General features: G+C 36.0%; 1 protein-coding gene across 4 annotated transcripts in view; it reads right to left on the reverse strand.

Moving 5' to 3' along the window:
* Positions 1–19,013, reverse strand: part of Cap-G (Chromosome associated protein G) — a 161,725-nt gene that overhangs the window by 45,880 nt on the left and 96,832 nt on the right. For all 4 annotated transcript variants that reach the window (XM_090392755.1, XM_090392754.1, XM_090392752.1 and 1 more), the window contains exon 11: positions 10,908–11,015. In XM_090392755.1, the coding sequence (XP_090248881.1) occupies positions 10,908–11,015 (108 nt within the window). The remainder of the gene's footprint in view (positions 1–10,907; positions 11,016–19,013) is intronic.

The following is a 19,013-nucleotide window of genomic DNA, read 5'->3' on the forward strand; positions in this document are numbered from 1 at the left end:
ACCTCGCGCCAAACGACTTTCACCTGTTCAAACATCTGAAATCTTTCCTTGGTGGCCGATGGTTTCAAGACGATGATGAGGTCAAAGAAGCAGTCAATACATGATTTGCATCACAGGCAGCAATCTTCTACGACGAAGGTATACAACTCTTGGTGCCCTGTTATGATAAGTGCCTGAACAATGGTGGAAATTATGCAGAAAAGTGAAAGATGTCTACTTTAATATCCAATAAAGCTTTTTGTAAGTATATTTTTGTTTCTCTAACAGCCCATCAGAACTTACTTTCTGGACGTCCTTTGTATTTTTTAGTTTTAATTTTATTTTTTTCCTATTTAATAATTGACAGCGGACGCATGCAAATAGCTCTGCAGGCACAAATGCGCGTGCAGACATAAGGTTGAGAACTGCTGATATAGACTAATCTGGAGGAAAATTGTTAACAGGGGATTAGTAACAAGATAAACATAATCATGTAATACTATCACAGTATATTGTACACTGAAAATACATACCTTAAGGGTATGTATCAGGAATTCAATGACGATGAAGAAGATTAAAGGTGAGATGAGGAGATACTTCTAAACAGTAACTATAAGATGCTATACTTGGCAATAGTGACCAGTAAAAGAAAGGGAGAAGCTAGAGTATTCAGAGCTACACATACCCTGTGCAACCTGCATCATTCTGTTTCAAATAGTTTGTAAATGGCAACTAATTTAAAACAAAATGATGAACGCAAATTTGAAAATAGGGAAATCACACAATAAGACTTGATTGTTCCTACGGTCCAACAGGTCTTGTGGTTCATTTTATTCACCACAAAATCCCCAACCAATGTCTAGGCAAGGATAAACCAACAAGTGAGCCAAAGAAGTCCAAAATAAACAATTTAGTATATCTCAAAGAGGTGCTTAAGACTCAAAGCAGTATAACTGAGAGGAGACCACCACATAGCGTTTAAAGGAATGTGGAGAACCGACCAGGGCTTCTGACCTAATGTCCAATCCTCACCTTCTCGTGGTGCATCCTGTTGGATATCTACCTGGATACTGAACGAACGAGGAGGAGCTGGCAATTTGGTATTCAGCCGACCAAATTGTATTCCTATTGGCTTAAACCAATATAGAAAATGATGGTACGACATGACAAAATTTCATGCAGGCTGGGGCATCGCCCAGTTAAACAAGGCCCCGTTGTTTTCGCCGGGGAACAAGGGCGAACAACGAAAAGTCAGCTACTGGAATAAATCTGAAAACACACCCCAACTCAACATCACCAGAGTTAAAGATCAGTACTATCAACATAAGAAGCCTGAATGGCAAAGAAATGGAACTAGCTGAAGAATTAGATAAGTACCAGATCGACATAATAGGTGTGACTGAAACAAAAAAGACAAAAACTGGTGAGATCTTTCTGAGCAATAAATACAAAATGTTATACTCAGGAAATGACAATCAAGGAAAAGGAGTAGCCATAGTATTCAACACAAAATACGAGGCTTATCTTCTTGAATGACAGGCAGTCTCAAGTAATGTGGGCAAATATGAGAATGGGGAATTGGACAATGAGACTTATTTGCCACAGGAGGGTCTACTAAGTTAGAAGTGGAGGAATTTTTTGATGCTTTAGAAAAAGCAACTGACACAATGAAAAAGGAAAAGTTGGTCCTTGTTGGGGATCTAAATAGCAGAGTAAGAAATGATTGTGAGACATACAAAAATATTTTGGGAAAATTTGGAGAAAAGAGCAAAGCTAATAATAATGGCAAATGCCTGTTGGATTTCTGCTCAGGACATGGCCTGGTTATTACTGACACCGTGTTCCAACATAAAAATGTGCACAAATTCACATGGAGAGAAGAGGCAAGGAATAAGAAAAGTCTCATTGACTATTTCATTGTTGATAGTGATGTTTTCTCCCTGGTGCAGGACACCAGAGTGTACAGAGGTTTTGAAATTGCAAGTGATCACTATTTAGTCTTGAGCAGTATAAAATTAAATTTCATATTGAAAAGAATAACATGTAAGAAAGTTTTAAAGCAAATAAAAGTTGAGCAGCTCTCAGATGTAAGAAATAATGAAAGAGTTTGAGAACAGGAACCAAACCTTGGAGATTCAGTGGCAAGATTTGAAGAAAACCCTGATTGATTCAGCCAGAAAGGCATATGGTGAGGTTGTCTGCAAGAATAGAAAAATCAGAACTCCATGGTGGACACAAGAAGTGAAAGAGGTAGTGAAGGAAAAGAAGAAAGCATATCAAAAGTTCCTGGCAAATAAGTCAGCTTTTGCTCTTAGAGAATACAGAGACTAATGTAAGAAAGCGAAACACTGTGTAAAACTAGCTAAACAAAAGTCAAGGGAGGACTTTGGAAAGAACATAGAAAATAAATATCAAGAAGGTGGTAAGATATTCTGGAGTTGTGAAGAAGCTTAGAAATGGAGAAAAGAGTGCTGTAAAAGGAGTCAGAGATGATAAAGGTGACATGAAAACAGGAGAAAAAGATATCCTTGAAGTATGGAGTAATTACTTTGAAAAACTGCTAAATGAAACAAGCAGTGATAGCACAGTGGTAAAAAACACTCAACAGGCATACAGTCAGGAATACAGATCCATACTTGAAGTAGAAAAAGCCATCAAAGGCTTGAAATGTGGAAAGGCAGCAAGAGTAGATGATATCTGACCAGAAATGCTGAAGTATGGAGGTATAAAAGTCATACGGTGGCTGCACTGCATAGTTCAAAAGGCCTGGACAGAGGGACGAATTCCCGATGATTGGAGTAGAGCTCTAATAGTGCCCATATGTAAAAAGGGAAATAAAACTGAATGTGAGAATTACAGAGGTATCTCCCTACTGAATGTTCCTGGCAAGATCTAAGCAAGTATACTTGAGAAACAGTTGAGAAGAATTGTGGAAGAAAAGCTTGGTGAAGAACAAGCTGGATTCAGACCAAATAGAGGCTGTCAGGATCAGATCTTCACTTTACGACAAATAGTCGAGAAAGCATGGGAATATAACAAATATCTGTATTTAAGTTTTGTCGATCTGGAAAAGGCATATGACAAGGTGCCAAGAGAGAAGCTATTCAATATTTAGTCTTTATTTGAGTTGTAAGTCAGCAGTTAGAACTGAAGGAAGTACAGGAAGATGGTTTAATGTTAAATCTGGTGTGAGACAAGGATGTACATTATCCTCTCTGTTATTCATTATCTATATGGATCACATTATGAAGTGGTATTAAACATGATATCAGAATTGGAGATGTTAATGTCAGCTCTTTGCTTTATGCGGACGATGTTATACTTCTAAATAAATCCGCTACAAGTTTGCAAGATTCCCTGACTAAATTGAATAACTGTTGTAATAGATATGGTATGAAGGTCTGCATTAAAAAGACAAGGACAATGAAAATAGGTAGAATTGTTGAAAATGTCAACTGTGTTGTGAACGGGGAACCTGTAGAACAAGTAAAACATTTCAGCTACTTGGGCACGATTTTTACTGAAGATGGTAAATTAAATATGGAAATAGACAACAAAATCAACAAAGTTGGTACGGTAATGGATCTGAGAGCTGGGTCAGAAGTAAAACACTTGACCAAAGACTAGAGACCGCAGATATGAGAGTCCTGAGAAAGTTTAGAGGCGTGAACAGATGGCATCAATGGCAATATCATATTAAAAATGAGGATATTAGGAAAGAACTAGACATTGTCGGCATCCAGGAATGCGTTAGCAGAGCTAATCTCAGGTGGTATGGTCACTTAAGCAGAATGAAGTGAGGAAAGATTAGCAAAACAAGTGTTCTCTGCCAGGTTGGCAGGAAAACGACTCAGAGGAAGATCAAGATATAGGTGGATTGATACGGTACAATGTGCCTTAGATGATAGAAATATAAGATCTGATAATATTGGAGTCTTGACAAGTAATAGACTGATTTGGAGGAAAATTGTAGATAGGAAGTTAGTAATGATGTAAATTTTTCATGTAGTACTATCATATCCCGTACACTCCCTTAAGGGTACACACTTCTAGATTCTTGATTGGTCTGCACTACAATATCTGTAATAAAAACCACCAACAAATCTAAATAATTAATGGAAAGAGTCAAATGCAAATTCAGCTTCCTGCTTGATCTAGCTGAGCCTTCTGATCACTTGCTGAGAGTGTTAGGTGTAACTTTTGACTTATCATACTTTAGCTTGTCTTGTATCCAGATAATACCCTGCTATCATCACCCAAAGATAAGATAAGATAAAAATGTTGGCATCTCTCTTTCTTGTATAGATGATGAAGGAAATCATTTATTTCCAAATATGACAAGCAACTTACTGCTTGTCTCCAATCTTCTAGTAGAAAGACATGAGAAGCGGGGGGGGGGGGTATGTCAGGCATATACCCAAATGCATGGAAGCAAGCCTATATTCAAGCCCATCCCTAAAAAAGAGATAAAAGTCAGCCATTAAAGTATCATCTTATTTCTTTTAAAAACAATGGAACAGGCCATTAATAGCCCACATTTTTTTTACCATCTGGAGGCCTGCTCATTAATTAGAAATCACCAACAGAGATTTTGCCCACCCAGTTTCACAGCAGATTTGAAAGTCCTTTGGACACAAGCCACGAAAAGATTTGCAGAAAGATATCTGTTATATAATTGCTCTTGACATTTCAGAGCATAATGATCAGGTGCTGACAATGATATCCTTACCAAACAAACAATTGTGTTATGGTCTCTCTGTCTGTCCTTTTTAAATTGGGTTGCCAGTTTCTACTGCAGTTATGAATGGTCAATAGGTTACTCTTGTCAGATTTCTCTATCAATGCCAGGATATCAAAGGGCTCTGCACTTTTTCCCACACCTCTTCCTCTAACTAATCTAATCCTCTCAACAGTTCTGTCTGATGACAGCATACCCTATTCCTCTTCTTCATTCAACACACCTTACAGTTCGCAAATTATTCAAGCTTCAAGGTACAGTGATCTACCATTTATATGACTACAGCAGGAAGGGAATTTTCCATTCTGATAACTGAAGGGTTGAGTAAACGAAGGTACAATTACGTGACACTATACCATAAGCTGGTTGACCTAGAATAGTCAGTTAATTGAAATATCATTTTTTTGTAGGTCAGATAAATGGTAGATTACCATATTTAACCAATGTCTTAGATTAAACATTGATTGCCATACAATTCTTTTAGTTAAGCGATTATAATCTAGTAAACTTACACCATTACCAAAACAAATTCCAGTGTTATACCTCATATGAGATATTTTATTTCATCACCCATTACATTTAGTAGATAACATCTTCAGATCTCATTTCTTATTCTGGGCTGACTTAAATCTGGTCTTTCATGATACAAACATGTCACTTTCATAGCCTCAGTCTCTATAACACTTGGTATCATCTTCCATTCAAAACACTGTTTCTCACCAACATAATTCTTCAACATTATATAATTCCCAAATCTGCCAAACCTTAGAATACTGCTTCCACATTTGAGGTGCTATCCCAAAAAAAAATTTTCATAAGAATGCATGATGCTATCTAGACAAAAACTAGAAACGTTCTATAAATTTTCTGCAGGCCCCCCTTGAGGGCTGTGGCCCACCGGTTAAGAATCGCTGTTCTAAGGTACTTCTTACCTTCTTACTATACCAATCCACCCACACATTTGGTCCTCCTTTGGGTCTTTTTTCTGCCATTGTGGCAAAAAACACTTGTTTTGCATTTCTCCTCCCATTCTGTTTATGTGACCACACCACCTGAGATTAGCTCCACTAACACATTCCTGAATTCTAACAATCGCAAGTTCTTTCATAATAGCCTCATTTTTAATATGATGCTGACATTGATGCCATCTGCTGACTCATCTAACATTTATCAGAGCTCTCATATCTGTGTTCGCTAAGTCTATGATACAGTGTTTTATTTCTAACCCAGCTGATGACGGTATACCCATACCCCATTCCTCTTCTTCATTCAACACACCTACAGTTTGCAAATGATTCAAGCTTCAAGATACAGTAATCTACCATTTATATGACTACAGCAGGAAGGGAATTTTCCATTCTGATAACTGAAGGGTCGAGTAAATGAAGGTACAATCAGATCCATAAGTTAAAATTGGTTCAAACACTGTCTTCTATACATCTAGTTTGATGTTGTGACTAATTTCTGTCTTACTCTGCATAAATGTATTCCATTCACTTCCTACAATACCAACATTGTTAATTTTGTTTTCTATTTCCATATTTAATCTGCCACCATCATCACCATCTTCAAATTCCTGCCATGTACTCTCCAGGGGTATACAGGATATGATAGTACTACATGATATATTTACATCAATACTACAATTTTCTTCCAAATTCGTCTGTTACTTGTCAAGACTCCAAAATTTATCAGATCTTATATTTCTATCTTCTAAGGCACTTTTTACTGTATCCACCTATAATCTTAGTATTTTTCCTGTCAACCTGGCAAAGAACACTTGTTTTGCTAATCTTTACTCTCCATTCTGCTTAAGTGACCATACTACCTGAGATTAGCTCTGCTAACACATTCTGGGATACTGACAATGTCAAGTTCTTTCTTAATATCCTCATTTTTAATATGATATTGCCATTGATTTCATCTGTTCATGCACCTAATCTTTCTCAGGACTCATATTTGTGGTCTCTAGTCTTTAGTCAAGTATTTTACTTCTAAACAGCTCTCAGATCCAAAAGTTAACGCAATAACTGCCGTGTAAGTTGTATTTAACTCACGCTACCATTTGTTTCCTACTCACACGGCAGTTAATGTGTTAAAATTGGTTTGAACCCTGTCTTGTATACAGCTAATTTAGTGTTTTGACTAATTTCTCTCTTATTCCATATGAATTTATTCAATTGACTTCCAACCATACCAGCTTTGTTGATTCTATTGTCTATTTCCATATTTAATTTATCATCTTCACTAAAAATCATGCCTAAGTAGCTGAAATGTTTTACTTGTTCCACAGGTTGTCCGTTCACAATACAGTTACATTTTCAATGCTTCTGCATATTTTCACTGTCTTTGTCTTGTTATTAATGACCTTCATACCATATGTATTACAACAGTTATTCAATTTAGTCACGGTATCTTACAGACTTGTAGCAGATTTATTTAGAAGTATAACATCGTCTGCATAAAGCAAAGAGCTCACATTAACATCTCTTTCCTTCATAATGTGATCCATATAGATAATGAATAACAGAGGGGGATAATGTAAATCCTTGTCTGACACCAGATTTAGCATTAAATCATCACTAAGTATCGCTTGATATAATGTCCCATTGATACCATATGATTGTAGCGTTTTGAATAGCTTCTCTCTTGGCACCTTGTCACATGCCTTTTCGAGATCTACAAAACTTAAATACAGATCTTTTTATATTCCCATGATTTCTCAACTATTTGTCGTAAAGTGAAGATCTGATCCTGACAGCCTCTATTTGGCCTGAATCCAGCTTGTTCTTCACCCAATTCTCAACCGTTTCTCAAGTATACTTGCATAAATCTTACCAGGAACATTCAGTAGAGAAATACCTCTGTAATTCTCACATTCAGTTTTATTTATCTTTTAATATATGGGTACTACTATGAGAGCTCTACTCCAATCATCCGAAATTCGTCCCTCTGTCCAGGCCTTCTGAACTATGCAGTGTAGCCAACTGTAAGACTTTTATAACTTAAACCTTGAGCAATTCTGGTCGCTGTCTTTCCACATTTCAGACCTTTGATGGCTTTTCTACTTCAAGTATGGATATTTATTCCTGACTGTATAATTGGTCAGTGTTTTTTTACCACTGTGCTATAACTGCTTGTTTCATTTAGCAATTTTTCTAAGTAATTACACCATACTTCAAGGATATCTTTTTCTCCTGTTTTCATGTCAGTTTTATCATCTCTAATTCCTTTTACAGCATCTTTCCTCCATTTCTGAGCTTCTTCAACAACCTCCAGAATATCTTGCCACCTTCTTGATATTTATTTTCTATGTTTTTACCAAAGTCTTCGGTAAAATTTTCATTGTCTTTTTATTGCTGATTTTCATGTCAGATTTATTGCAGTAGTTATTCAATTTAGTTAGGAAATTTTGCAGATATTACAATTTTTATATCAGTTTTAATGCCACTTTCCTTCATAATGTAATCCATGTAGATGACATAGATTTAGATGATCCATACTGTGGAAATAATATACAATCTTGTCTCATGCCTGAATTAAGCTTGTACTTAGAATTGTACTTACATAGAAATGTACTTACATAGAATTGACAGGCAGGTCAGTAGACATGTCTTCTTCTTGTAGAGAGGCTTATACGCTGGTTAAACATTTATAAACTTTAATATATACTTTCCGCTATTTCGGCAAACGTCACGTTGCCATCTTCTTGGGAACTTAATACAAAGACACGTGCACACAAGTACTACATAACAGCAAATGAGAACCGAAGCTAGGAAACTAATTATAAACTTTAATATATATACTTTCCAATACTCTAAATCATCACCTTTCCCTACATCCGAGGCGCCTCGGAAAAAATCAACAAAATATTAAAAAAACATGACTTGACCACTTGTTACAGACCACACAGAAAATTGGCATCCCTTATCCGCTCCACTAAAGACCAACCACTTCCCCTAGACCTACCTGGTGTATACCAGGTCCCTTGCAGCTGTAAATTGTCCTACTTTGGCCAAACAGGCAGGACAGCAAATATCAGAATCTCAGAACACAAGGATTACATCCAATTTCACCAGTACAGCCACTCTGGGCTTGCAGACCAGGCTCTGGATACTCGCCACAGAATAAGATGGAAGAAAGCCACAGCAAGTTCAAATATGAAAGACTATTCATGGAATCAGCCTCAGCCCTTAGGAACATGCCAAACCTCAACAAATTTGGATGCATGAGACTGCCCCAAATTTGAGAAACGTTTATCAGAAGAACTTCAGCCCAAAGGCCAAGAACTACCAATATAGCCACCAGGGGCACCATCAGGACTTTAGAGAAACGTTAGCTTCCTAGCTTTGGTTCTCATTTGCTGTTATGTAGTACTTGTGTGCACGTGTCTTTGTATTAAGTTCCTAAGAAGATGGCAACGTGACGTTTTCCGAAATATCGGAAAGTATATATTAAAGTTTATTTAATTTATATTTCTAGTGTATGCTGTCAATTCCTTAATTATCAGTTATCAGTAGACATGTCAGAATATTTTAAAGACATAGAGAGAGAAAAAAAGAAACACAAATCAGGATTAGCAACATACACACAATAGAATCCAGACAGAAAGTAATGTTACAACAAACTGAAATGATATATATGGACTATAAATTCTATCCTAGAGCTTTTAAAGACTCATTTGAAAGGTTAAAAAAGCAACCAAGGAAAAAAAAAAAGAAAAAAAAGCTCACATCGTCTGGTCTTCTCTCATAAAAATCTGGTCAACTTTTGGTGACATGTATCACATCACTAACCATCAAGCTGCAACATAGTAGTCATGCATTCCATTGTTAGACTTTTTTAAAACATTTAATGTGTTGTTATTTTGATCTGCTAGTAGTTTAACTGTTTATTCATTCAATATTTTTTTTCTTGATAAAGTGAACCAGAGTTGTTCACAAAACTAGAAGTGTTAAAATAAAATATCCTGCTACTGATTAGTTCTGTGGTATTAGTATATGTTATTTATTTATTATGAATGTGAATCCACTCTATGGCATAATAATTGTATTGCCCTACATGGTAACAATGTAGCCTTCGGAATGGTAACTAATAAACAGTGTGGGGATCTCTCACTGAGCAACATCTCAGTTTTGTCAGCCTACTACTAGTAGTAGTAGAGATAGTCAAGCTCAGTTGCTGCTGAGCTTGACTATCCAATTTTTTAAAAAATTCTCCAGCACAAGTTAGGAAGAGTAGGGATGGACTTAGGCTGGTTTTTTTATGGGTGTTGTAGATTTTCTCTGAAAAACACGAACACCCAAAGAAAAACCTAAACATATTTTTGTAGTATTTTATTTGAAATTCAGTACACAGCAGGAAATTTGGCAATTCACAGAATCCATATCCACTGCTACTCCATATGGACTAATGACTCCTAGTGAAAAGGTTAAATAATAATAAAATTCAGGCTAAATGCTACATTCTAAATCAGTTTTTCTGATACACAACTGGTAAAAATTATTGTGAATGTTTATTAAAAAAAAAATTCACAAAGTCTCATAATGAAGGGGAAAAAAAGTAGTTTTGTACTGTGAAATACAAAAAAATCAGCCAATGACTTCTATTCCCTAATAGGGAGTAGGCAAGGCCATTTTAGCCCTATCTAACTTCTGGAGATTGAGTGGGCAGTTTGATCTCCACTGGTATTCAGAGATAGCTGGCCCAAGACTATCACTAATTATGTGACATTCAATGAAGAGACGACTGACAAGTGTTGCTATCTCGTCGTCCAATACGTTACTGTCTGTTATAGTGTGGGTTCTGGTCGATTTCCTTGAGTTTACAGGACAAAAAAAAAGTTTTTGTCCCAAGTTTCTGGGAGAAAAAAATTTGCGTGCCCAAGCTAGAGATTGACTAACTCAGGAACCAGTTGAAGAAAGGAAGGTCTTTAAGTCAGAGCTAGAATTGAATCTAGGCCCATCTTTGGGCAGCCTAGTACTGAGGAAGAAAATTCCACTTCCAATGAGTTACACAAGCTTCTTGTGAAATACAATCACAAAAAAAAAAAAAAGCATTCTGTATCAAGTGAACTTCAGTTATATGCTTCTAAGCAATTTAGGTTAACATTTTAAATCTGATTAGAACCAATTTCTTTAAGTAATCAAACTATTATAAGCAATTATGACAACATTATAGTTATACTTACAAGAGTTTCTATAAGAGACTGTATAGTAGGATTTAATCCTTTTGGTGTGAACTGCTGCAGCATCTCAAAGACTATAGTAATACACTTTAAAAGTGTCTGAGGATCATTCTAGGAAAAAGCAGAGTAACAGTATCTGTAAATTTAAATTGAATAACACTATGTGAAAGAAAAGTATGTTAGCATTCAAAATAATAATACTTAGAGGGTAATTTATCATGAATAAATTAGCAACATAGAGTGACAGTTATGATTATGCAATTATTTGCAAGAAAGAGTCAATCTGTGATTCTAGGTTTATCTGAATCAGTGATACAGTTTCTTGGTGAAGAAACAGCAATGTCTGATATAAAAATTTATTATAAAGTTGATGAAAACATTATTATATGATTACTAACAAATCTTTATTTAATCTACTGTAAATACCGCATTATGAACTTTATAACAAACGATGATATCCAAAAATTCACACCCATATGATGAGCAAACACTTAAAATTTCCATTGAACAATTTTATTAGGATATTTTTCAACAAGGCACCCATCATGCCTATTATCATCATTAATGCTATTCACTCTATACATTCAACTTTCACTATAGCAACACACTATTATACTGAGTCATAAATAACTGAAGTAGTCACATTACTTTTTTATAATATTTTTCAGTTAGTTACAGACGCTAGTATAACAACAGTCGGTCTGCATGTTAAGAATATCAAATGCATGCATCAATTGTTGAATCGACAATGCTTTTCACATTCCATTTCTAATAAGTTTGTTTAATTTCTGCTATATGAGTCATTCACACATGAGTGTCTTGGTTCTTATTGCACCATGCAAATCATTTTGGATGTTTCTTTGGACTATTTAATATAGCTATTGTATGTGATATGAGAATCTAGGCCTGGCCTGGAACCATAATATCATGTTTCATTCTTCTTCTTTTTTTTTTTTTACATCAAAACTGTTCCCAAATCCAAATTTCTCCTAAGAAATGTCTTCTCACCTACACAACAATTTCAAGAATAATATACATCACAAGATGTATATTAAAGAACCCAGATGTCTGCCAAAACAACTGAGTTTTTAAATGGAGGAGTAGCTTTGGCAATCATAGTATATATGAATATTTTGTTTAATGGAGTAAATGTAACTTAAGATTTCGACTATTCTATACGTTCTATTCCATTCCTTTTTTTTTTTAAATATTTATTAATTTATTTATTTTTAAATGTAGAATGACAACATTTCTAAAACTGCCATTTTATTGTCTGTTGCATATCTGCCAGAGTTCATGTTGTAATATATTACAACTACTTTTTTTTTTTTTCCCAGCCATTTTTAAGAGTTATAACAAAGAAATATGTTTCAAGTATTCCAACTTGATTTTTCTTCTTCTAATCACTTAGCACGGCATATTCTGTCTCTTAGCTTTGTGATACTGCTGCTGCATTCCTATACTGGGTGGTGGTGCAATGCTGTATCATCATAATCATCAAATTCCTGATGTATATCCTCAGGGGGACATACAAGATATTATGATAATACTACACGAAAAAGTTACTTCATTATTACTTTCCTATCAACAATCTTCTTCCAAATTAATCTGTTATCAGTCAAGATTCCAATATTATCAGATCTTACATGTCTTCCACCAAAGCACTTTTTTTCCTCTATTTTTTTTTTTTTTAAACTGTATCAATGCACCTAGATTTGGTCTTCTGGGTCTTTTCCCTGCCATCCTGGCAAAATACACTTGTTTGCTTTTTCTCTCCCATTCTGTTTAAGTGATTTAAGATACCCACCTGAGATTAGCTCTGCTAACACATTCCTGAATGCTAACAATGTCAAGTTCTTTCCTAATATCCTCAATTTTTAACATGATACCGACAACGATGTTCGCTCCCCTGATCTTTCTCAGAGCCCTCATATCTGTCGTGGATGGAGGACCTGCAAGTTTCTCCAGTCTTTGATCAAGTGTTTTATTTCTAACCCAGTTCTCAGATTCATTAAATTAAAATTGGGTTGAACATTTTTCATGTATACTGTTAGTTTAGTGTTTTGACTAATTTTTCTCTTATCCCATATACGTTTATTCAGTTGAATTCCTACCATACCAGCTTTGCTAATTCTGTAATCTATTTTCAAATTGAATTTGACATCTTTACTAAAATTTGTGACTAAATAGCTGAAATGTTTTACTTGTTCTATAGGTTCGTCATTCAGGATGCAGTTGATCTTTTTAATGTGCCTGCCTTTATTCAATGTTATTCAATTTAGTAAGGTAATCCTGCAGAAAATCTCCCTGTATATTTATTTTCTTACTGTATTATACTGCACATTAACCTGTTTTGAAGTGGGATGGAGATCAATATAGCAAGAAACAGAAAATGCTATATTTTTCAAAATGAAACAGGTTTTATGAATACTGTTTAAATAGAAGGAAGACTCATGAAGCTTTTTGTCAGATTCTGGTTTAGGTGATATCCTTCCAAGGTCTATTCTATGAAGATTTCTCATGTAAGCATCCATCCATCTATTCATTGGACATCATCTGATGCTGTATGGCCACTCAGTAGCAAGTGATGTGTCACACCAGTCCTCGCCAAGTGGTCCTGTTGTATGCTTTTATTGAAATTCCAACTCTCTGAAGATCAGTCACTCCAGACACACCATCCAAACCGTATAAACCACATAGACACTGGAAATATCAAAATAAAATGCATTATCAGGTTCTTTCAGCATCTATCCAATGCTGAAAGAACCTGATTGTATATTTTTTATGTATGAGTAAATCCTACGAATGCATGGAACTAATAATTAAAGTATCATAATAAATCACAGGCATAGAATATCCCTATTCTGCAGTGGGATATACCTGTTTTTTTGAGGCCATATAAATCATTAGAATCATTTTTGATTTCTTTGAAAAAGTGTACTTTAGAATATCTGTATTAAAATTCAGATATCCTACAAATTAAAAATTTAAAAATGAATTCAAGTCGTTATTTACTCATATACTTCTTTTCTGTATATTACAAGCAAGATGCTTTTACATATTATTTTCATCTTTGGCTGCTGAAGTCTTGCACAAATATAAAATAAGTTTATTTAGTTGGATATTAAAGCATAATTATAATTTTGTATGAACTGTCATAAGTGTTGAAATGTTTGTGCTCTTTGTATCCAGACAAACGTTATTAAAAAAAAAAAAATTCACCTTGCAGGAATAATGGATGGCCTGCATAATACAAGATGGATGGCCTGCATTTGAATGGATTTGGTGTGCGGAGACTGGAAAAAGTTTTGCTGAATGAAGTGAAAATGGATGTGCAGAACTAGGGAAACTAGAACTACCAAGGAGGGGAGGGGGTGGATATGTGGACATCAGTGAGATAGTTGAGTGTAAGAATGTATATAATGTACCCGAGCCAGTGCAAAGGACAAAAAATAGGAATGGAATGTTTAGAATAACGCATCAAGATAGGGGTGGGACAAGGGGATCACTGCATTTCATGTATACTAATACCAGGAGTATTAGGAACAAGAAGGAAGAATTTTTGGCCTTGATTGGCTCTTCCTGGCCACAGGTTATTGGCATTAGTGAAACATGGCTGACAGAAGATAGTTAGTGGGATAGAATATGTAGGTTATAGCGTGTTTAGGAGGGACAGAGAGAATAAAATGGGGGGAAGGGGTTGTATCGCAGGATAGTGAAAACAGCTCATTGGAGGCTATTTGGTGTGAGATTGAGACTGGCAGAATAAAATATACAGTTGGGTGCTGCTATAGACTAGGTGATGGAATAGATGGTGGAGATAGTATGCATAAACAAATTGATGAAATGAGTGGAAGGAGGGTAATTATTATGGGGGATTTCAACTATGGTAACATTGATTGGAAGGAGGAGAGGACACATGTGAGGAAGGAAATGGATTTTATTCAATTATTAAGGGATAACTATCTGAAACAGAATGTAATTGAAAATACTAGGGGTGTGAGAGTACTTGACCTGGTAATAGCATCTCAGAATTTGACTAATGAATATGACTATATTGCCACCTATTGGTGAGAATGATCATAAGGTCTTGACCTGGGAGGTGGCTAAAGGTGTGGAATTTTCGATTAAGACAGGGTATATGTGGAATTACCATGCTAGCAAGTATGACAAGCTTAGGAGATTGCTTGGATCAGTGCCATGGCATGTACAACTGCAAGGGCTGGATGTCGATAGAGCATGGGAAGTGGTCAAGGAGCATTTACAGGAGGTTATGGCTGATTGTATACCTAGGGTCCGAATAGTAAAACAAGTAGGGGTTAAATGGATGAATAACACCATTAAGCTTGAGCTGCAAAAAAAGAAACAACTGTGGAGGGAATTTAAAGAAAGGGGTGACCTGCAGGCACACGAACGGTATAAAGTGCAGGCCAGAAGGGTAATGAGTGTGGTAAAAAAAAAGCAAAAGCGGATTATGAAAGGAAACTAGCTATGCAAGCTAAAGAGAATCCCAAACAGGTCTTTCAATATGCTGCAAGCAAGAAAAAAAACTGTACACTGCAAAATGATTTTAAGGAATGACGATGGTAAGGAGGTCACTGAATCAGTCGATATAGTGGAGTTACTGAGTGAGCACTTTGCAAAAGTATATCATCCAGTTGGTGACATTGAAAAAATGAAGGAACCATTAGTTTATACGGGAATTGTGATGAATGAAGTGGAGGTGAATAGTCTATTACAGAACCTTAATGTGAATACATGTGGGACTGATGGTATACCGGCACGGGTTTTGCGTGAAGCGGCTAAGGAATTATCAGTGCCCTTGACCATGTTGTTTAATCTGAGTCTCGGGTCTGGTTTAGTCCCGAAGGTGTGGAAAGAGGGGGAAAATAGTTTCACTGCATAAAGGAGGATCTAAGACTACGGTTGCAAATTACCGACCGATCAGCATATCACGAGTCGTTGTCAAGGTCTTGGAGAAAGTAGTCAAAGGAAAAATACAGGAATGGATTGATGAAAATGAGGTACTGTACAGGGGACAGCATGGCTTTGTGAAGGGTAGATCATGCCTCAGTAACTTGCTCAAGTTTTATAACAAGGTGATGGCTGAACTGGATAAGGGTAATGGGTTTACAGTGATACTGCTGGACCTGGCAAAGGCGTTTGACAGGATACCACATGGAATTCTAATCTGTAAACTACAACATATGATAATGGATATAGGGTTGATGAGATGGATAGGTGGGTGGTTGATGGAGAGATATCAAAGAGTAGTTTATTCAGGAGTAGAGTCCAAAAGACGGCCTGTGACTAGTGGTGTGCCGCAGAGTTCTGTTCATAGAATACTGCTGTTTAATTTGTTCATTAACGATATACGGAAGGATCTAAGAGGAACAGTTCATTTGTTCGCTGATGATGCAAAGTTGGGTAGGGCGATAGTGAATGCAGAAGATGTCAAAATCTTGCAGGACGACTTGGATAGATTGGAGTTCTGGGCTAAGGAGAATGGATGTCAATTTAATGTGACAAAATGTAAGGTTATGCATTTTGGGGTGAAAAGATTAGCAGCAGTATACCACATTGGTGGAACTGTACTCCAGGAGATTGATGAGGCCAGAGACTTGGGAGTGTTGGTGGATAGGGAGATGAAGTTTAGGGGGCACATTGCAAAAGTAGCTAAATCAGCTCATCAACTCACTTGGCTGTTGAAAAATACCTTGATGAGCAGAGACAAGCAAGTTATTGTACCTCTGTATCGAGCCTTAATAAGACCTCATCTCGACTACTGTGCCCAGATTTGGTCACCTGGGTTCCTTCTTGATGGGGAGGAGGTGGAGAGGATCTAGAGGCGAGTGACTAAAATGATAGCGGGTTTATGGAATGAACCATATGAGAACAGGTTGAAGATTTGTGGGTTGCAGAAATTAGTTGATAGGCAGAAAAGGGGAGATATGATTGATACATTCAAATTGCTAAAGGGTTTCTATAGGATTAATTCAGAGGATATTTTTGAGATCAGGCCTGGTGGTGGGAGAACTAGGGGACACCTATGGAAGTTGGGCAAGAGTGTGGTTAGCAGGGGTGTGTTAGAGCTGGCTTCTTTACTTTTAGAGTGGTAAATGAGTGGAATAAGCTGCCAGAGTCTGTTGTAGGTGCTATGACGGTGAGCGAGTTCAAGGCAAGGTATGATAGATACTATGGGAATGTCGTATAGTTGTGTGGACATGATGTTTAGGGCCTCCCTTGAGTCTAAGGACTCCCTGGAGTCGCCCATAATAATAATAATAATAATAATAATAATAATAATAATAATTAAGTGTACTCAATATTAAATCCTGTGAAATTAAGAATGTTATAAATTCTGCTTGTTTCATTTTGAAATTAAAATGATTAACCTTTCCTGCACTATGAAAAGAACTTCATCGTGATTTCAAGCACAGCACTGGAAGCAGTAATGATGGCACACTCCATCCTATATTCCAGCCTTCACTGAACGGCTCCTGTCGGTCATCCTGCTGTAGTTCTTTTCTGGGAATTGTAACATAGCTCACACTCTGTTCTAGGTCTGCTGTAGGCGGCGTGTATCTGGTCACACGTGGCATGTTCCGTTACCAAAATTACATCGCTGAAAAATAATCTGCCTCTCCTGTTTTCCTGTGCCTAGATCATGCTCCAACGAACTGCAGAAAGAAGAAAAACTCAGCACTCCCTTCTTTGAGGTTCTCAAGACCTCTTTTACACAATTCCGAACTTCCTTGTTTTAGGGTCAAAGACCCCCTGAATCTTCTGTAAATATACCGACGTCACCATTGTCTTGACCTTCAATACCTTTATTTACTTTCAAGTCGCCAACATAATCTCATCTAATCCTCATAACTCGGGGCAGAAATACTTTAACATTCTGTTACTCTTACAATTTTACATCAGAATTTAATATTAAATCAAGGTATTATAGAATTTGAACCTTTACAATATTTATAACTATGAACAATTCTATTACTGTTAAAATACAGTAAGTAACATACAATTTTGTCCCTTTCACATGATTTGTGACCTCTGTAAAATCGATGTCAGAAAATTTTTACAAAATTTCACCGCATCAAATTTTACAAGTTGCTTTAATATATATATAAGCATGCATAGGAGGAAAAGAATGTTATGGAATGTCACTGAGCATTCTGCTGGTTGAAGGAAGGAAAGCACAGCAGAAGGGAAACTATGGATTTTCTGTGTCTTAAATATATATATATATACCAAGATGGAACAGAAATTAGAAGAGTTAGAAATAGAAGATAACCTTGTATAAAGAGATAAGTGTGGAGTTTTTAGCAGTCATTAATCCATATAATGATTTAATTCAGTTAAAGCTGAAAGGAACTTTATTGCTCTCCAGTTCATATAGAAATGGGCCCAAAAAGTTTATTTAGGATTCTCAGTCTGATAAGTGATCTGTGGTTGAAAGAGTTGATATGGTTTTAGTAATTTCTTCAAAAACTTTCATATAGAAGGCAAAGTTGTTCTGAAGTGATAAAACTGTTGATAAGGTCCTTAGTAGTTTATTCAGTGGAGTTTGTTGCTATTTTCATATAGAAAGTGAAGTTATTGGATTGCATTAGATGAAGGCAAGATATGTTTTCTTCAGTGTTCCATAATTTGAGATGACAGAAGAGTTTGACTTATGTTGCTCTCTCATATAGAGAGCAGTTTTTGTGTTAGTCTTTCTCCTGTATGAATTCAAGAAAAAATAAATATTCTGTAGGAGAAAAGAGGTGATATGGACAAAAAGAGACTTCTGTCCATATAGGATAATAACTGTTGGTTTATATGACTGAAAGGAAGTTGTGCACATTAAAGTGCTTTTCTTGTTATAATGTGGTACATTGCCATTTGTGTAGTTAAAGTGATTTTATGGTGCATATATTTGTGGTTTTTTTTGTAATGTAAAGATTTTTATTTTGATTATAAGGTGTGTGAAGACTCAATCTCTTAATGGATTTAATGAGTTAATGGGCTCATTCAGAGGATAAGATATTTATGTGAGATCCTGGAATACGAATTTGTGTGCAAGTTTCAGTTGCACTTTAGTTCAGATGTTTTCTTTTTATTTTG

Source organism: Typopeltis vanoorti, chromosome 5 (genome assembly GCF_054136105.1).
Source record: "Typopeltis vanoorti isolate ZY-2024b chromosome 5, IOZ_Tvanoo_1.0, whole genome shotgun sequence".
Taxonomy (NCBI): Eukaryota; Metazoa; Arthropoda; class Arachnida; order Uropygi; family Thelyphonidae; genus Typopeltis; species Typopeltis vanoorti.